Raw genomic sequence first — 21,869 nt, forward strand, 5'->3', positions numbered from 1 at the left:
CCTGTCAGAGTGAGAAAGAGCCTCCAATAACCACCACAGATGTAAGAGGGGAAGCAGCAGGATAAATTCCCTCGATATGAGTGTACATTGGTGAGGAACATGTCCTTCTGAAGGGCATCAGAGTTTTGCTTTGGGAACCCTCATAAGAACTTTTGTCATGTGACTCTTCATTTATATTTTTTCACTATAATAAAACTATAATTACAAATATAATACTTCTCACGGGTCCTCTGAGTCACTTAATGAATTATTGAGGGGAGTAGTTGGAGTCAGCAGATCAGAAAAGAGGGACTGCTGAGGATTCTTGAGCACATGGTAGATATTCTAACAAGATGTGGTATTGGTAGGCACCCTCAAGACAAGTATGGCTCATGGTGACCCTATTAATAACAGATCTGAATCCTGCCCTATCCTGTGCCATCCTTATCATTTCTTTTTTTTTTTTTTAATTTTTTGTGTGCGTGTACCGTCAAATCAGATCTGACTGGTACAGGAGGATATTGCGCCTCCTTCTCCGGCAGAGCATCTGGTGGATTCGAACTGCGTTCCTCTGGGATTGCAGTGCAGCTTCTTGCCACTAGGCCACCAGAGCTCCCCCATCCTTATCATTTCTGACACAGTTGAGCCCATTATTATAGTCACTGTGTCAATCCATTTCATTGAAGGTCTTCCTTTCTTTCACTGATGTTTCCAAAGATAATGTCCCTTTCTAAAGAATAGCCTCTCCTACCAACAAGCCCAAAGTATGAGATACAAAGCTTCATCATCTTTACCTCCAAAGATTAGAATTTTTCACATGTATCTTTCTACTCAATTTAACTGTACCACCATTTTTTAGTGACAGGGATAAGAAATCACTATAACTATTACTTCTACCCCCCCCAAAAAAAATCAGACTGATAAAGTATAACACCAGAGTCATTAGGTAAAAGAAATGGAAATTTTTATTGAGATCAAAGTATTTTAGAAATTACTTATTTTGATAGATAAAGACCAAACTCCTAAGAATATTTCAAGATAATCAATGATTTCACAACCGTTGGATATAGAGCATCCCTACTTGAAAGTCATAATCATATATGTGAAGTATTTCAAGGTATTCTTAAGAGAAAGACACTAAATAACTTGTTCTCCTCTATAAATTGATTATCCTGGACAAGTAGCTACAAAGAAAAGAGCTATTAAGACTATTGCAGAACTAGAGAGATCTCTTATGTGAATCCATCCTTTTGATTTTAGGATAATCTTTGAAGTAATATATCAGAAAGTAAATTATTCCTAATAAGCTACATGCCAAGTTTTCTATGGTTGCTTATAATGCTAATGTTATTCAAATGCTAATTCACTTAAATCAAGAAAAGACCACAATATTAGTGATTATAGGAGATGCTTGGCAGCTGAAGTCTTCACACCACTGTTATAGTTTTCTTTACGAATTTTTCTCAGAAATTTTCATCGTGACTGTCTTGACCTCAGTATATTCATGAATTCCATATTCTCCCCTAGAGAGAGAGGGGGGTTGGTTAGTGCCAGTATGTAGCACAACTGTACAAACATGTTTGTATAGTCCATGCTATGGTACAAGTCAATTCTTGTTTATCTAAGATTAATTGAAAATTGCAGAGTGTGGAAGTATTTTAAATAGTGACTAGCCAACCAGCACTTCTGGGATTTCATTAATCCTCTTGGGAGAAACACTCTTAAACTATTTCTTGAATGTTAAATAATAATGCCAAAGAATTCACATTGATTGTCCTGGAGATTTCCCTCCTTTTAACCTTCTACCTGAATATAAAAGAGCAAACCAGTAAGATTAGCACAGAAGGAGATTGTGTATTGAGATCTCCTGTGCAGTAGATGGACTGTGGATTCAAACCAAATGCCTTTGGGATTGCACACAGATTCTTATCACTAGGACATTAGAGTTGTTGTTACGTGCCGTTGAGTGGAGTATGACACTTACCGACCCTATTGAACCCCATTTTATCTTGTGCCATCTTCACACTTCTTGACACGCTAGAGCCCATTGCAGCAGTCACAATGTCAATCTAACTGGTCAAAGGTCTTTCTCTCCTTCACTGAACCTCCACTCTTCCAAGTATCATGCCCTTGTCAAAGGAATAGCCCCTTCTGGCAACATGTCCAAAGTATGTGAGGTGCAGCTTCATCTTCTTTGCCTCCAGACAGCACTCTGACTGCACCTTCTCCAAAACCTATTTGTGTGTTCTTTTGGCTGTCCATGATGTGTTTGTTTAGAGCTCTTCTTCAACACCACAGATCAAAGGCATCAATTCTTCTTCTGTCATCCTTATTGATTGTCCAGCTCTCAGATGCATAGCTAGTGATTGGAAAGACTATGACATGAATCAGACATACTTTAGTTGTCAAACTGACATCACTACCCCTCAATAATTTGGAGAGGTCCCTAACTGCAGACTTACCTAGTACAATGCATCTCCTTATTTCCTGACTGCTGGTATCAAGGGTGTTAATTGTGAATTCAAGCAGGACAAAGCTTTGACATTTTCAATCTCTTCTCAATCATGCTGTTGCCTGTTGGTCCAGTGTTAAGAATCTTTGTTTTCTTGACATTGAGATGCAGTCTAAATTGAGGGTTGCATTCCTTGATCTTGTGCAACAAGTGTTTCAAGTCCTCCTCACTTTCAGCAAGCAAGGTTGCATCATCTATATAGCGCAAGTTATTAATGAGTCTCTCTCCAATACTGATGTTATCCTCCTTTTCATCGAGTCCAGCTTCTAGAACTGTCTGCTCAGTTTACAGATTGAATAGGTATGGAGAGAGTATACAAACCTGACACACTCCCTTCTTCATTTTAAACCATGCATTATTCCCCTGCTCTGTTCGCATAATAGCATCCTGGTTCAGGTATATGTTTTGCATGAGCACAATTAAATATTCTGGGATTTCCATTTTCTCAGTGTCAGCCACAGCTTATGATCCACAGTCAAATGGCTTTGCATTGTCAATAAAACACACATAGACATTTGGTATTTTCTACTTTCAGCCAGGATCCATCTGATATAAACAATGATATCCCTAAGGCCACCAGAGTACTTGAGGATTATTTTAGGTTAGCAATTATAGAATTATCTTTAAACATCTTTCTATTAATTACTTATTTTTAAGTTTGCCAAATTTCATTAAATGTAGACTGAGCTTTAAAAGACACAGTATTGCTCTCCCCCCTGTATTTTAAAGAAGGAAGTTGTCAATATCAACACTCCAGATCTTTATGAAGTTGTTGATGGCTGTATTGTTGGCCTAATTATCTTTGTCTCAAACTTAAATTTTGATTAGCTTTATTGAAACAAATGATTTGTGAGGTCCATTTCAATTATTTGTTATCATGACTGAAAAATACACCATTTAATCAACTTCTATTTTCTGTTTTAGCTCCAAAAGTTATTCACTCAGGTAATTTGCAAATTTAGGATACACACCAATACTTCAAGAAATGAGAGTAACTTTTCTTACACTGAAGACTTTTAAAAAAATAAATGCACCTGATTAACTTAGTGAAGAACTATATTCAAATACTTAGAACTCCACTTATAACTTGCCTATCTCTAGTAATTGTCAATTTGTAATTCTTTTTCCTCAAAATAGAGTTATATTCATATATGCACCCAAAAATTCTAAAAGATTTCTATTTTAATCACTCCTGTAAAATACTTAGTGTGGTCACTTATGAAAGGTAGAGTATTAAATAATTAAATGAAATTAAATTGCTCTTCTACTAACACACTTTGGAACCTATGGAATAAAACCATCTCATAAACTATTTGGTAGCTTGATATCCAGAAAATGAACAGAGAGAAATTTTATTTAGGTAGGTAACCTTTGAGTTGATTCACTATAGTGGCAAGCATTTTTAAGAAGGTAAACAAGTATCTTAATAGAAACAACTCTTACATTTCTCGTCCATGTCCAGACATCTTGAATCCTCCAGCAGGACTCTGAGCAGATGCTGCCAAATAGCAATTCACCCTGAAAAGTAAGAAAGTCCTTTATGGTAAGTAGGTAACCTATGAAATAAGTGCTTATTTTGGAATTCAAAGAAAATTTTAAAAACTCCAGTTAATTTCAATATATAATATGTAATGCAGTAAGAAAGCATTTTGTAAACTAGAGTGGATAGTGATTCTGGTAGTACATCACATCCCTAAGAAGCAGTAGTTTGGGTTCTAAAAGAATGAATAGCTTATATGTCACATGTGGAAGGATATCATGTGCTGAGACTTGAGACTGCTGAGTTGCCATTCTTTCCTCTCCATATACAGTAATCTTTGTCATTTTCTTGAGGCTTGGAAATTTAGCATACTGGAATCAATTTTAATGTTCAGTTTCAACATGTATTATGTCACAAAGTTCATTTCTCCCCCCATTATTTGGTTTAATGCACTTATTTAAACAAGGCTTTGGAAGGAATTATATTTGATTAATAATTCATTCATGTTATTATATACTTTGAAAAATGTTTAAAGAATTTTTATAATTAAAATGTTAACATTTTTGTTCATGTAACTACATAAACGTAAATAACTTTATTAAATTAAAAAATTATAATTTAATATCCTGACTAGGGGGAAGCTGGAAGACGTTTATGAAGGCCATTAACAATTTTTTGAGTTTCCAATTAATTTCTTGGTGGCCAAAGTAAACAGTAAATCTAATTAATAACATAATTCTCACTGCAGAGAGGATGAAAAAATACTGTTAAAGGAGAAAATGCTATTGTTTCACACTTTCTCTTCTTTGATGCTATTATGATAGATTATAGAGACAGACATGCTCTCGGGGTTTTTTTCTTTGTAAAATAAGGATAACATTTAGCAGCGTTGTTTTCAGATAAAAGCAAAAGAATATGTAAAATTTCATAGGGCTTAGTGCATGGTACATCTTCAATAAATGAAAATAACGTATGTTTATATATATAATGTTGCATTATTAATCATTTTCATACATTAATGCACATCAATTATCTAGAGAAGGGCTTGTTTTTACAAAAAAACCTGTTGAAAGAAAACATCTAATTTCATAGACAACTAAAAACCAGTAGAATCATTGATTAAAAAAAATATATAAACTGGTTTGGGGCTTAGGAGGGCTAAACATATGGATTGTACCAATTTCTGTTGTTGAGCCTTTTTCTTTTAAAGCATTGTAAAAGCTCCGAGTGAATGTAATGTGTAACCAGGACAGAGATTTGGAGTCTGAAATAACTCTGTGATTTATTGTATGATTTACATAAATTACTTAATCTCACTGAAATTTAGTTTGTTTTCTATAAGTTTGACATAATGTACACTTGTTAAGATTTTATCTTACAATAACTGAAAAATTGTAAAAGAAAATGAGCTAAACCTGCTGTAGTTTCACTCATGGCAACTCAAGTTATAAATCTTTATGGGAACAGGTTTCACATCCTTCCCCCACAGAACAGCTGATAGATTTGAAATGTTAATCTTTTGGTTGATAATCCAATATACAACGATGTATTCCTCCAGAATCCCTTACTGACTACTACAGTCTCAGTTAACTGAATTTGTACTAGCTTCTTTTGGCAATGTACATTCTATCAATACAATATTTTGGGTAAGCAATATCAAGATGTTGGATATAAGGGTTTTTATTTGACATTTAAAGACAGCAATTGCTTTCCCAGCAATGCCAAAAGTGATTCCAAATGGAAAAATCCATGTTTAAAATGGCTCAAGGTTATTTGTTGCTGTGGTTACCAGAGGAAGACCATATGATTTAGGGCTGACTTACCACACTGTCCCAGCCTGCAGAGCAGAGGACACAGTCACAGCTTTATCAAGATCCTTGGTAAAGACTCCCGCCACTAAGCCATAGTAAGTGTTGTTGGCTCTCTTGATCACTTCATCCAAAGATTTAAACTTCATGATTTGCTGGACTGGTCCAAATATCTACACCAGAGGGAATGAGTAAAGAGGTCAACTAATAATAGATTAAGACAATTTAAAATTATAGTATGAATTTTTTTCCTCTTTGAAAGTATGCTAAATTGATTAAGAATTTCCTACTTCTATCAACTTGATGTTTAAAAATAAAAATAGGTAATTGTGGGGACAAAAAGTAAAGACAGGTAACATTTACATGTTAAATCATCTTTAGGAGATGATAGAGTACAAGTAAATATTTCAATATTAATTTTTGTAAGAAATTAAGGTTTCTAAGAATTTATGATGGTACATTAAATCATTGACTTCAGAATTTCATACTCATTTAGGAAAATTTTTCATTCTTCCCCAAGTTTTCCTTATCTTTCAAAAGGAACAGAATATACAAATAGCAATTCAGAGAAAGTCAAGCTTGTTCTACTGGATAATTTTTTTTATATATGCAAGGCTTAATAATGATCTGCTAAATATCACATGTTACTATATCAGATCTTCTATTGGCCTTAGATTATTTTCCCCCATAGTTAGTTAGATGCCAGAGAAACCAGAATGTTGAGGGGAAAATATTTTAATGAAACAATATAAGATTTTGTTCTGATGTTACAGAGGACTCAAACTTTAGCCAATTCTCACATTGCAGAGAGAGTGTCTCATTACTACAGTAGCTCACATCCTTCTCTACAGTGTGCTAACCTGGGGTCATGACGTATTTTTCCCTTAGTTCTTCCTAATGTTGTTCAAGACATAAGCAGATCTAAACAGACAAGTATCTGTCACTAAGTGCAAAAATTACCAAATTCTATTAACCTTGAGTAACTACTCATTTATACTAAGTAATTTATAGACATACTTTCATTTTGCTTTTCCTATTTGTATCTCTGTTTGCAACTCTAATTCCGATTCTGAACTTTCCCTCTTCTATGATGGCATTGTTGGGGCAAGAAAAAGAGCTCTCATGAGTGTGAAATACAAGTTTGATGAATGAAAATATGTTACAATTCAGTGTATTCAATTATCAGTGTCTTAATACAACATCATCACGGTCTATAGTCAACAGATCAATCTTTTCATTTTATAACATTTTATAATCATTTTATAACTCTTGCTCAGTGTCCCTAAGGTACTCTAAGAACCGCAATGAGGGTTGCAGAGTGGATAATATTTGGGGTAGGGGGTGGGATTGGGGGAGGTGCGGGGGGGATTGTGTACCAATGAGGGAGTTTTTCTTTTGCTTTTCAAGGAGAGGAGCAAAGGGGGGGGAGGGGTGAGGTGGTGTGGGCGGGGAGAAGGGTGCTACAATGAATGGAATTCCATTATCTCTGTAAATGTTCATTGAAATGAAAAATAAATAAATTAAAATATATTAAAAAAAAAAAAAGAACCTGGAGAAAATGAAAGTCATACAAGTGTTTAGGTCTTTTGTTCATTGGATTGCTATGAGTCACTTATGACTCGATGGCACTTAACAACAACAACAAAGCAAACTTTTCCTAGTTATTTGTAGCATCTCTAAATAATTTTTAAGCTTATTTTAGTTGCAAAGATACATATTTAACTGCCTAGGAAAACTAGGAAGTACAATGTCTAAAAAATATAGGGACAACTTCTGGTCATCTAAGTTGATTCTTTACTATTTTTAGTCTGAATACCAAATAAATGTTTGTCAATAATAGAAACAAAAGATAATATTTATTGAAAACATATTTAAAGAACTCAGACTTTAAAGAACTGACACCTGTAAGTGGACACTTTGGATACACACACAGAAACAGAACAGAATGGAACGACTTACTTCCTCCTTGGCAATTCGCATGTCATCTGTCACATTGGAGAAAACTGTGGGCTGGATAAAGTAACCTTTATTCCCCCAGGGGCCTCCTCCACATTCCAGCTTGGCCCCTTCTTTCTTACCACTCTCAATGAGTTCCATTATTTTGTTGTGTTGGGCCTTGTTAATCTTTTGGAAAAACAAAATCCAAAAAGAAGGGTGAGGTATTAGTTAGTGGTTTGTGACAGTAAAACATAGCCTGACCTGTAAACGTGATATATTGTTATTATTTAAAATATTGGATAAACACAGTTGGCAGGGACTGTAATTCAGTCTTTGTGTATTTGTTCTTATAACTTTTCTGGAAATAAACCTTAAAGTTTTTGTATTGCATTCTTGTTTTATACCATGTACGAAAAGCAAATGGGCAATGTAAACAGATAAATCTTTTTATACCTTTACTACCCTTTACTTACTTTGGAATAAATTCCTGTTCACAATCCAACACACTTACCTGAACACATTGGGCATAACTAAAATTTAAAAAACTGGAAAAAGGAAAAGAAGAGTATGTACACTGGGTTTAAGCAGATATCTTTTTCTTCATCGTTTTGACTCCGAGTAGGAACAAATTCAAACCTGATCCTCCCATGGGGGTTTGGAGGCTTTAAAGCACACAGGGGATTTCTCATCTTTCTCCGTTAGAAGAGTTGATGAATTCAAACTGCTAGAGAGTCACTATCTTTGAGTTAGCAGCAAAGCTCCCTAAGGACCATGCCACTAGGGCTCCCTCTAAATAGACATAACTTAGATATCAGACCTTTCTGGACTTGACACAGACCTTTAAATCTGTAGTATTACTTTGACCCAATCCATGTCTTTGGATTCCACATTCTGATGAGGACCCTTCCCAGTTCAAATTCTGCTGGATGGTCAGGAAACACGATTCCAGTTTCTAGTCTGAACTTAATTATACTTTAAAGCAAAATATATGACACATGGTCTAACATTTCAGTGGTTTTTAAGAAATGTTTTTTTATAAGAAAGAATGAATGAGTCCTGAGCTTCAGTTTGGAATGCTAGGTACACATGTGAGAGAGCCTCAGGCATTGACATTAAAGTTAGCCCATTGTTTCAAAGAAATCCTGGTGGAACAAGGGTTAAAAGGATTACTGTCATGACAGGAGTCCAGAATGAAAGCAACAAAGAGGAGGGGATTTGAGAAGAGAGATTGAATAACAATGAAAGAATTTTTTCTTTTACTTTTCAAAAAGAAAACTGAATGGGGGAAAGGGTGGGCAGGGAGTAAAGTGTAAGGATGAATGAATGGAAATCCGAAGTCTCTGTAAACTTTCATTGAAATAAATTTAAAATAAAATAATATAATTTTTTAAAAAAGGATTGACTGCTAACTGAAAAGTGCAGATTTCCAGTGGCTCAGCAGAAGAAGAAGGAAAAAAAATCCTATAAAACCACTCCTGTAAAAATTTTTGTCTTTGTATACTATGGGACAGTTCTTTAAGCATACAATAAGTCCGAAAGGAAGCTCAGGTGGCCTAGTGTTAAGGAGCTGTGCTCCCTATCTGAAAGCATGTCATTCAAATCTACCAGCTCTTCTGGGGGAGAGAGACGGTCAGTCTTCTCTGATTTACTACCTCTGAAAACCTGCTGAAAGGTCATCTATGGATGGGTCAGTTTCTATTCAACCGTACACAACGACAACAAAACACGAGTCAGAATGCACATACTATCACCACGACTGTGACCTCAATCCTTATTTTGGCTGATAGAGAAATTACATGATTCCCTAATGCCAGCTCACCCTAGTCTTCGTTAAAGGTGCCTTTCTACCCCAGATGTGGTGGGGTAAGGATTAAACTGGTGGGGAGGGAAGAGGAGATTCAGGAAGTAAAGTTGGAAGTTTCTTGCCATTTTACTGTCTTCTTACTGTTTAAATAGGTTTGTTTTCTTTTTTCCCTCTTCTTTGTCTGTGCACACTTCACTTGCACATTGTCTCTTCACAATCTTCCAATATCCAGACAGCATTTTCATAAAGTTATTTACTGGATGCACATACCCAACCTCCACATTCAGAGTATATTAAGTACTGCTTAATATCAGAAACCATGTTATATAATTCAGTGTGATACTGAGTGTGGTCATTCAGGGCCTACCACAATGGGCTTGAGCAGGACAGAGTTTATGAGGATGATGCAGGCCCAGATCTATAGGGTTACTGTGAGTCGTAGTCAGCTTGATGGCACCCAACAATATCAATAACCTGAGTGAGTGTGTAATATTGAATTCTATATTACAAAAAGAGAAGGCTTCTGTAATATTGACTGATTAAGGAAATCACAGTGTTGGTTGGGAGTACCTGGGTGATGCAGAAGGATAATGCCCTCCACTGCTAGGTGAAAAGTTTGGAGCTTGAGTTGACCCAGAAGAAAGTTGTGGAGATTCATTGTGAGACACATGAGGACAACTACCAGGCCAACTGACTGGAAGGGAGTAATATTTATTTCCATTCCAAAAAAGGGTGATGTAATAGAGTTTGGAAATTATAGAACAGTATCACTAATATCACACAAAAGCAAGATCCTGCTGAAGAATATTAAAAAAAAAAAAGACTGGAACAGTACATTAGCAGAGAGCTGCCAGATGTGCAAGCTGAGTATAGAAGAGGGAGGGTAGATTACTAGGAACATCATAGCCAAAGTTAGATAGATCTTGGCCGAAATCAGAGATTACCAGAGGAATATTTACCTGTGTTTCATTGACTATGCAAAGGCATTGACTATGTTGATCACAACAAATTGTGGCTAACTTTGAGGAGAATAGGAATCCCAGAACACTCAATTGTGCTCCTGTGATACCTATACTCAGACCAGAAAGCAGTCCTCAGAACAGAGCAAGGAAAATTGCATGGTTCAAAATCAGGAAGGGAGTGTGTCAGGGATGTGTGCTGTCTCCATACCTTTTCAAACTATATGCAGAACAGATCATTCAGGAGGCTAGGCTTTATCAGGAAGAATGTGGCATCAGGATTGGAGAAAGACTTATCAACAACCTGAGATATGCAGATGACACAACCTTGCTTGCTGAAATTGAGGATGATGTGAAGCACTTGCTGCAGAAGATCAAGGACTGTAGACTTCAATGTGGATTGAAGCTCAACATCAAGAAGACAAAAATTCTTATCACTGGGCCAATTGACAATGCCATGATAGATGGAGAAGAGATTGAGGCTGTCAATAATTTCAGCTTGCTTGGCTCCACAATAAACACTCTTGGTATCAGCAGTTAGGAAATCAAAAGACAAATTGCACTGGGAAAATCTGCTGTCAGTGACCTTGCCAGAATAGTGAAGAGCAATGATGTCAGTGTAAAGATTAAGGTAATCCAGGCTGTAGTCTTTGCAATTACTTGCTATGCATCAGAGAGCTGAATAATGACTAAGGATGACAGAAAATAATGGATGCCTTTGAGTTGTGTTGATGGAGAAGAGCATTGAATATAGCATGGACTGTCAGAAAAAAACAGGTCTGTCTTGGAACGGGTGAACCCAAATTTCTCCTTAAAGGCAAGGATTTTGTCTTTCTCACATACACTGGGCATGTGGCCAGGAGGGTCAAGTCCTTAGAGAAGGATGTCAAACTGGAAGGGTGGAGGGACAGTATAGGAGAGGACCCTGGATGAGAAGGACAGACATAGCAATTAGGGTAATGGAGTTAGGTGTGAGATGTGTTTGAGTCAGTGAGACTTGCTCAGGATAGGTTAGACTTCAGAACTATTGCATATAAGGTCACTATGAGTTGCAGGTGACTCGATGGCACACAACAGCAGCAACACCTGAGTAAAAATCTCCAAATACTTTAAAGTTGTAAATTTATAAATAAAACAAGGTCTTTCTATCATTTTTATTTTTTTCTCACATCTTTAATCTATAGCATGTCCCACCCACAAAAACTGGGAAACACCAGAACAGGATGCTTTCTTTATCACTAGAGTTATATTAATTACTCTACATCACTATACAGATGAAGCTTTATATTAAAAAGATAAATAGATATGAAAGAACCCTACGTTATTAAAAAAAACAACAGCAACAAAACCCACAAAACCTGGTCCAAAGAAGAAAAAGCTTCTCTTCTGATAATACCATTTCTTTTCATTTTATACCCACCTGTGGGCCATGATTTACTCCTGGGGTCAGAGGATTGCCAAAAACGTACTTCTTTGCTCGCTCAACACTCCTTTGAACAAATTCATCATAAATTGCTTCTTCCACAAAAAGCTTTGAAGCAGCGATACAACTTTGGCCCTGGTTGGTGAAGACTCCTTGGTGTGCAAACTCAACTGCACTGTCCACTGTAAGGAAGACACAAGATTGAAAAAGAGCTGTTTTATATATATTTTTATGTATATATCCAAGAGAAAATATGATTGTGTAGAAAGATTGTGAGTTTAATAGACTCAGTATATTCTTTCTCTAACCAGATACTGAAAAATTAATCTTTCTGATCCTTTGCTTAATATGAGAAGAATATTAATATAAATATATATCTTTAAAACCAGCAAATAAATGTATTATGAAAGTTTTAATATCAGCATTACTAAAAATATAAGATTAATTCTCTTTGCAAATTCTCTTCATAAAAATTTCTATTGAAAAGTAGTTTTATAAAAGAATATTTCTTTCCTGCCTCTGGTTTTAATAAGATAACAGTGAAAATCTAAATATTCTAGTACCTTAAGTAATTAAAAATGTTTCACCTAATTAATAGAACAAACGATACATAGGGGAAAAAAATCTAATTCTCAAAATCTGTCCCCCACTTTATTACTTTATTCTCAGAAAGAATTTGAAAATTTACTATGTAAATAATGTGATATTATTACTTTTTTTATGTTTACAAAATCTTATCTGCTTTTATGAGATGGTTTAAATATTTCTCTAAAAGGAAAGTTTAGATTACTTCATTAGATCCTAAACAGGATGAAACTAAAAGTTTCATTTCACTTAACTATGTAAATACTGATTATCTAATATGCTAACACCAGTCTGCTTTTCAAATTTTTTTAAACTATTAATATCTAGTCAAGTTGTAACAGAATCACTTTATAGAAGGGTTTGGTAAAATCAGAACTCTTGCCACTTTTGTAGAATATATAATAATAAATGTAAAGGAATTTTTCTATTAATTAACAATAAAGGCAATTCTATGAACACAAGCTCGCTAAAAGATTTAAGATAAGACACCATAACTGACAGGACTAGCACAGCTTTGCAATACTTACCTGACCTAAAGCCATGAAGTTGAAAGTCAAAGAGGCTGTGAATATACTTGAGAAGTTGTCCTGACTGAGGAATTGTATCCTGTTTCCAGCAGAACTTGCAACCTGTTACTTCCCTAATAAATCCCATAATTGTGAAGTATGTTTCTGTGAGGTATGTGTGGGTATTGTGTAGGAGTGTAAGGCCCGTATATGACCTATTAGGAATAGACTTCTCTGCTGGACATTGTGGTTTGGTATTGTTCTCTCTTGTGGAATTAGTGCAATTCAGACTCAGCTGCCCCCACATCACCTTCACTCTTTGCAGGTGGTGTCAGAAGTGGGATCCTCCACAGTGACTCCAGACTGACAGAAGCACAGTGCTTTGCAAGAACAAGAAACATGGTAAGTACACTTAAGATTGTAAATTTTATTGCTACTAATGACCTGACAAAAGCCAAAAAGCCACTTTTCATTTAAGACAAAGAGTGGAGATCTGGGACATATGCATAAGCAGAAAAGTGAAGATGAACCTGTGTTCTTTTAAAAAGATGTGTATCAGATTTATGTGTTTATCTAAATATACTTGAGGGATAGTGGTGGCAAGATGTATGATAGAAATAGATATTAGGTATTGTAGAATACAGAAAGTTAGTAAGTCCCCTTTCTGCTAGTATTTGAAAAGAGATGCTAGAAAAAGTAAGAGATGTTTTCCCTAGAAAAATGCATTAAGTAGTAGATCTTTGCTGAACATATTAAGCTTCATTTGGGGGAAAAATTAAGCCTTATCTATCACTGAGTCCAACAAGGAAATGTAATTAAAAAAAAGAAATTACTAAAACAGTGTCATCTTCTTCCAGCCTTTTGATCTAATGATTTTATTGGCCAGAATGAAAGAAATTGACAGATGTGAAATGACTGTTTTTATAGTTGCTCCTACCAATTTCAGCATGTCTGAAAATACATCTATCTCGTTTTTAAACTTAAAGTAATTAATGATACACTAATATATAATATATATCATTACATGCAATACAGAGGGACAAAAATATATTTTGACTGCTATTATGAGTTAAGTTTTACTTCTTCAAAAAAGATATGTTGACACACTAATCTTTAGTTCCTATGAAAGTGACTTTATTTTAGAAACATAGTCAATGTAGATGTACTAAGGATAAGACAAGGGCACTATTGTTGACCTTGATCTATAATGACTTATGTTCTCATAGAAATCTGAGGAAAAAACCCCAGACACATGAGTAAAGGTGAATATGTGACAATAGTTGACAGAGGATGGTATTGTGTCGTCAAATGCCAGTGAATATCTGAGGCTACCAGAAAACTTTGGTAATGGTAAGGAGGAAACTCTTGCTGGAGATTTTGGGATGTAACATGGTTTTGAACACCTTGATTTTTAAATTTTAATAAAAAACATATAAGAACATCAAGTCTGATTACGTTTTGGTGCCCAGTTTGCAGTTCTCAGATAAGACAGTTATATGGCAATAACGTCCCAGATATAAACCATTTACTTTGATGTTCTGCTGAAATGAGTAGTAATTTATTCCAAATTGGGAAGAAATAACTTATGTGTTAGACTTACCTATAAGTTATATGTTTAGGGAATTTATGGGATTTTGAAGAGTAATTTTGAACTCTGATTATTTATGTTTTAACTCTTCTGTGGAACTCTTCCCTGGTGACCCCATTTCTTTCTTTTTTTTTTTTTTAATCTCCTATGTAACATCCTAGAGAGCTCTTGTGGCCTAGTGGCATTAACTGTGTTCCAAAGGCACACAGTTTGAATCCACCAGCTGCTTCATGAGAGAAGGATGGGCAATCTCCACATCAAAGTCCATATTGGACTGTGCTATTTGATTACAACTGTTGGGGTCAGAGAGAAAAAAGAGAACATGGTAATGTGGTTCCATAGAAGAAGCGCAAAACAGAATTATGGCACCAGCCAGTGGAATGGATCAACATCGGACAACTGTCCACCCAGCAGGAGTCAGTGAGGTGATGCAAGGAGGCAGTCACTGTGGCAAGTAAAGTAAGGAAGGAGCGAGCTTACAGAAATGAAGAGCCAATGAGGGACACACACTGTTAGCCTTTTATGGATGCTTTTATCTTGCCTAATAAACTTTGCTCTGCTCTTACTCTTTTTCTGCCTGATTTGTATCTTCTTCTTTTATTCTTACTGATTACAACTTGAGAAGCAACTTCTATAGATTGCATCAAACTAACAAACCAGGTCCAAGTGATGTCCCCAAACCCTGAAAATTACTTTACATTTTGATTTTCAAAGTAAATCCTTCTGTAAATTCAAATTCATTCTGTGACATTATCACACACCACCAAAATGACAGGTGACAAGTTGGCACAGTAGATTGTACTTACAGTCAGCGTCCGCAAACACGATGCAGGGGTTCTTGGCACCGAGCTCCAAGGTCACCCTTTTCAGATTGCTCTTTGCAGCAGCTTCTTGGATCATTTTACCAACCTGGAATGAGGTTTAACAAAGTAGGGGCTTACCAGCTTCCATGAGTATACTAAATGTATACGATGTGTGTGCCATAGTTAAATTTCATTTGGGAGAAACATTAAAAATGGAAAATTTTAAGATTGGGCACCTTTACATCTACAGGACTTCTCGGTATAAATGAAAAGCTTTATATTTTTGTTACGTAAACTTTTTGTATAACAACAATGACTAAGTAGTTTCATCATATATGAACTCCCTTTCACTCAAAAATTAAGTCTCCATCAAGACTGAACAGGAGATAATGAGATACTCGCTGAGTGTAGGCTTAAAATTTAGGGTGTTCTTGAACTATTTTTACCACATATTATAAAAAATAAATGCAACCCATTTTCATTGAGCTAGTTTGTGTATATAATGATCTTGTTGGACCGTGTAGTACTGCCTCATAGACATATAACTGTTTACTAGCACTATTATAGTCTTTTTAAAGAAACTTTGGTAGAGTTGCTGGGTCCACCCTGTATAGGAGCCATGACAGTGGACTACAGTGATGTAGGGGGAACACACAAGTGACTCAAGTCAAAGTTTTGGTTTTTTCAAGTGAACATGGTAATTTTTGTCCTCCCCCTTTGATTTATATCTCTGTTAACCAACCAAGAATGATTATAACTGTGTGTAAGTGCAAGATGTGGCAAGGTCTGATCTGTTGTTTATAGGATCTCTGTGAGTCATAGTGGCCTCAATAGTAGTGAAACATTTCCTAGGATTTTATATTATTGATCTTATACTGTAAGTGGTATAAGATCATAAAAAGGGAGCTCTGGTGGCCTAGTGGTAAGAAGCTGTGCTGTAATCTTGAAAGCATGACGTTCAAAGCAAGCTGCTCCGAGGGAGAAGGACAGACACTCTTCTCCCACGCGATTAACTGCCTCTGAAATCCCACTGCAGAGTCAGCTATGGGTCGGTTCTGACTTGACAGTACACAACAACAACCACCACCTACCATAAATGACCTTTTGGTGACTGACATGTCACTCAGCATAATTTCCTCTGGATTTATCCATATTATACATTGTTTCATTAATTCTTAGTTAGTTCATTAATTAGTTCATACTACCCCATTATAGGCATGTACTCATTTTTCTTTAGCCACTTGTCCATTGATGAGTTGGATTATTTCCAACCCCTTGCAATTGTAAATAACACTGCAATAAATATGAGAGTATGTTTCTAGTGCAGTTCTCTTTTCTTGGGATATATACCTACTAGTGAGGTGATTGGATCAATATGGACTGCATCTCAACATCAAAAAAACAAACATACTCATGACCAGGCCAACAGACAGCACCATGATAGATGGAGAAAATACTAAAGCTGTTAATAATTTAATCTTACTCAGATCCATAATCAACACCCTTGGCACCAGCAGTCAGAAAAATCAAAAGACAAGATGTTTGTTTATCTTTCAGTTCTTTCAGTGAAAGGTACACGGCTCTTCAGGTGGTGACCCTGCTAATCTGGATGACTGTAGGCCAGGCATACACAATTTATTGGTTCCCAGGGGGTGGCTGAGAATTTAGAATCGTGCCATGGTTCCTCCAAAAAGGAGTGGAGAGTTAGACTTTGCTATTTAATTTCTATATTTCACACAGTAAAATTATGTTCATTTATGTAAATCACTGTGACCTTAATTATAATTTTTGTCATAACTTTATTACAAACATGCTAATATCTAAATGGTACGAAGATAATGAATACATTGAGAATCATTTTCTCAGTATTCCTGAGCTTGTGACAAATATTTCATCTCATCTAAACTCTTTCTGCTTATACTCATATCCTAGTCTTCACATATGTATAAATGTATAGAACATACTTGAAGATTAGAATGAGGAACGAATCATTGGAAAGAATTTTTTTTTAAGGAAATGTCAGCTCAGAAATTGTCATGTAAAGCATGCTTCTGACAGTTGGAGAGGCAGACATTCGTTGTCACTGCCTGTGTAATGGTCTCACCTCTGTTGATCCTGTGAACGCCACTTTGTCGACATCCATGTGGGAAGAGATGGCTGCTCCTGCAGTGGGTCCATAACCCGGCACAATATTCACCACTCCTGGGGGAAACCCTGCCTAAAAGGTGGAAAACAAAAAGTTAACAGCAAAACTGAGAACTTAATTCTATGAAAGTAGAGGAGACTATTGGGTCGAAACTATCTCTTTACACTGATCTTATAAATGCCTCTCCCAAACTCATCACCATGGAGCTGATTCTGACTCAAGGGGAAGAGTGGGATGTCCCCATGGGGCTTCCAAGGCTGTAGCTCTTCCTCGGTACTATTGCTTATCTTTCTTCTGTAGAGCGGCTGGTTCAAGCAATCAACACTGTGTTTAGAAGTCCAGTGCTTAACTACTGTGTCACCTATAAAGAAACAGTCACTTAAGGATATTTATTATTCTTATTTCATTTAGGATACATAAAAGAGCCACAAATGTTTCATTCTCAAAGGATGATTTTTCTTCATTATAAATCTACATTTGATTTTTAAGCATTGTTGTTCTAATAATAACCATCTCAAATCCCAGTGCTGCTGTGTCAATGAGTGAGCTCATCAGTTCTGCCCTTTTGAGCAGAGTAGAATTTCCCCACAGGATTCCCCGTGCTGTCATCTTTATGAGAGCAAATGCAAAGTCTTGCCATTTTGGAACTACTTGTTGCTTGAAAGTCTTCAGCTTTCAAGTTAACAGGTGAGCAATTAAACATTGTGCAAACAAACAAAAAGCCAAATCCATCGTCATCTAATTGATTCTGATTCACAGTCATACTCCACTGAGCTTCTAAAGCTGTAAACTTTAACAGAATGAGGCTGCCCACAGAGCTCCTTAATTTCATCATAGATACTCCAAAAGAATAATCTGAGTCTTATCAGTTGAAAGTTATCTCCCAAAAATATTTGCTAATGGTTAACTCCTATACTTATGATGCTTTTTGGGGAATAAGGCATTTGAAGATTGTATCAATCCTGTTAACATTCCAGAATAGGGTGGGTATGGATTCCCCATGCCTTGTGTGTTCATAAAACGGAGGACAGGATAAGTGAACCTGAGGAAGAATGTCACGCAACGCTGCAGCTGCAAACCAAGGATCACCAAATTGAGCCAAGAACTAAGAAGTTGTCACTGAATGACTCATTTACAATGCCCCAAGCATGTCAGGGTAGAACTGTACTCTGTGTGATTAAGAATGGCTCATGTTTTGGACAGCCTACAAGGACTTTCTTCTGAGGTAGTTTGAGTGGCATATTATTAGTACAGATCTTTTGGATAGTAGCAAGCCTGGATGAACTAGTGCAATTCTACAGAGCTACCACAATTCAACACTCTTGACACGGGCGGCCAGGAAATTAAAAGACATACTGCACTGGGAAAGTCGGCTGTCAGAGACCTCTCCAAAGTACTGAAGAGCAATGATGTCAGTCTGGAGACCAAGGTGTGCCTGATACAGGCCATGGTCTTGGCAATCATTTGCTATATATCAGAGAGCTGGACAATGACTAGAGATGATAGGACAATTAATGCCTTTGAGCTGTGGTGTTGGAGAAAATTATTGAATATACCATGGACTGTTAAGAGAACAAACAAGTTACTCTTGGAGAGAGTTAAACCTGCCTGCTCCTTGTAGGGAAGGACTCTGAAGCTTTGTCTGACATACTTTGGACATGTTGCAAAGAGGGACCAGTCCTTGGTGAAGGACATCATGCTTGGAAGAATGGAGGGACAGCACAGGAGAGGAAGACCCTCAATGAGACGGATTGACTCGGTTACTGGGGTAATGGGAATAAATGTGTCAGAGACAATAAAATTGGCACAGGATAGAGCAGGGTTTAGGGCTGTTGTACATAGGTCGCTACGAGTCGCAGGCAACTTGATAGCACAAAGCAACCACCACCACCACCACATGGCAGTTACAAATAAACACTTTACCATATAAAAGAAAGCTGCATAAATTTCAAATTTCATTTGTATTCATAAAAGATGGACAAAAGAAACAAAAAAGTGGCAATCAGTGATTGTTATACACCAAACAAGGCTGATTTGAATTGACTGCCAGAAATTCAAGGCAGGGTCATGCTAAAGGCTGCCCATCGTGGGCCAGGAGCCACCTGCTGTGAAAATAGTGTACAGGAGAGCCAGTGACATTTCTGTCCTAAACTATGGCTCCTGAGTTCGCATGTCTATTTTTATTTGTGATGCTGTTGTTAGGTACCATCAAGTTGACTACAATTCATAGGGCCTTAATGAAAAGCAGATCTGAACCTTGCCCTACTCAATGGTTTGTGATATGTGACTTACCTCCTTTATTAAAGATGCCACATGAAGAGCAGTGAGAGGAGTTTGCTCTGCTGGTTTGACAATTACAGTGTTTCCACAGCAAAGGGCAGGCCCTATCTTACAAGCAAGCAAAATCATCGGGGCATTCCACTAGAAAACAATATTGAACAACAGAATTGTTATGTTGCTGGAAGACATATTTCCTATTCTAACTCCTCCATTATTCTTACCATAGAGATATTAAAAAGCAATTGTGGTGCTGCCCAAAAATCTGAGCTATTTTATTGGAATCTATTATTCAATTCAGTAAGGAAAGAGCAGAGACAGTCATGAAATTTAATGAAATGCTCTTATATGGAGTTCTATTTCCACTATAAAAAAGATTATTAGATGCCTAGGAAGTTGATCCTGACTATAAAACAAAGTGTAAATTATGTGCTCAAACCATTCAGTGATTCTTTTCTCCCAAAGGTCGACAGTACTAGTAAATAGCATTTCATTTTAAAACAAATATATTGTTAATAAGCAAAGACATCTTAAGACTGGCTTCATGATAACTTGCTTTGTGAATTCTGGAAAGTGATTTGCTCTCCATGCCTGGTCACGCTGTACATGCTGAGATCCCATTGACCACCATGCGAGTGACTAGTTCACACATCCATTAGTACACTAACTAGTATAATAGTACATGTCCTTAGTATTCAAGATTATATGTATTTCACCAACTTTTTAAATTAATGATTCATTCAAAATGCTGATATGTTTATGTTTCAGTCTCACTGGAACAAAAACAGCCTTATCATCACTTTCTCAGGAAATAACTTTAGGACTCTTTGCCATCTTTCTATTTTCTAATAGGCCAGTCAATGTGAAATAATTTAGATAGGCTCCTGTCAGTGAGGTTTCAAAAAAATTTTTTTTCATGATTTGCTTAGACTACTACCTTTTCTAACAGGAATTTAGAGGATTAGAATTGTTAATCTAAAGATGGAATGTGTTTTAACTAGTCTCCAAAAGCCTCTGTAGCATTTTTATAATTTTAAGTTAATAAAATAATTCTTTTAGGACTTGAACAGTCTCGTTGCTACTATTCTCCATGAGGAGACCTCCTAACAAGGGGATACAGTGTGTTGGAGAGTAGTAGACCTGGTACGTTATCTATGATGGTGTCCTACTGCTGATGGCCAGTGATGTGATACTTCACTTTGTAAAGTATGGGTCTTAAAAAGAAAATGTTACAAAATGTGCTTTTCAAAAGAACCTGTGAAATCAAAATTTAAATTTTGCCATTACTGTAATTTGAAAAAATCTTTAGAGTGATAGGCCAAGATATAGATAAGTTTCTGGGCAACTGAGTTTTTATCCAAGAATTCATTTCCCTGGAGATACACATTGAATGAAACTTGTAATGTGCCTCATTTAGCAAATTCTTTTGAATTTGGTTAAGTTCACCAAACTGAATAGCTTTAGAATATTATTATTGATCTTAACAAAATACAACAGACCAACTTACAGGAAAAATTAGACCACATACACCAATAGGTTCATGTCTTGTGTAACTAAAAAACTCTCCATCTGGAAAATAAAACACAGGCAACAGTCATATTTAGACAAACATATGAGACATCCACGGGATGATAGATTAAGACTATGGGAGAGAAAAGCATAGGAGATAAGTAATGCATCGCTGTTATGTACCATCAAGTCAGAACAGACTCATAGCTGATCCTCCACTGGGTTTTCAAAGACAAAAAAGTCACATGTAGATTATTGCACAACGTTTTTTCTGGTGGAGCCTCTGTGAATTCAGACCCTATGTCTTTGGGTTGGCAGTCCAGTTCTTTACTACTAGGCTACCGAAGTGTGTGTGTGTGTGTGTGTGTGTGTGTGGTGTATTTGTTATTCTGTTGAATCAAAAACAATTTACAGATGACTCTTCAGTGGGTTTTCAGAGGCAGGAAATCACACAGATGCAGATTACCCAATCTTTCTTTTGAGGAGCAGCTGATGGATTTGAACCACATGCTTCTGGGATTGCGGCAAACCTTCTTACCATTGCACTGTGTG

The 21,869-nt window shown here is 36.4% G+C and overlaps 1 protein-coding gene across 1 annotated transcript in view; it reads right to left on the bottom strand.

Annotated features, from left to right (window-relative positions):
- Positions 1-927: 927 nt before the first annotated feature.
- The window catches only part of LOC102867337 (aldehyde dehydrogenase, cytosolic 1-like), a 39,831-nt gene continuing 18,889 nt past the window's right edge, over positions 928-21,869 (bottom strand). The window contains exons 5-13 of the mRNA XM_006894382.1: positions 21,316-21,377; positions 19,824-19,952; positions 17,490-17,603; positions 15,389-15,491; positions 11,901-12,085; positions 7,739-7,903; positions 5,795-5,952; positions 3,935-4,009; positions 928-1,502 (exon numbers count right to left, since the gene is read on the bottom strand). Coding sequence (XP_006894444.1) covers positions 1,430-1,502; positions 3,935-4,009; positions 5,795-5,952; positions 7,739-7,903; positions 11,901-12,085; positions 15,389-15,491; positions 17,490-17,603; positions 19,824-19,952; positions 21,316-21,377 — 1,064 coding nt within the window. The 3' untranslated portion in view covers positions 928-1,429. The remainder of the gene's footprint in view (positions 1,503-3,934; positions 4,010-5,794; positions 5,953-7,738; positions 7,904-11,900; positions 12,086-15,388; positions 15,492-17,489; positions 17,604-19,823; positions 19,953-21,315; positions 21,378-21,869) is intronic.

The sequence above is a fragment of the Elephantulus edwardii genome, unplaced genomic scaffold (genome assembly GCF_000299155.1).
Source record: "Elephantulus edwardii isolate Elephantulus edwardi_28Jun2011 unplaced genomic scaffold, EleEdw1.0 scaffold00141, whole genome shotgun sequence".
Taxonomy (NCBI): domain Eukaryota; kingdom Metazoa; phylum Chordata; class Mammalia; order Macroscelidea; family Macroscelididae; genus Elephantulus; species Elephantulus edwardii.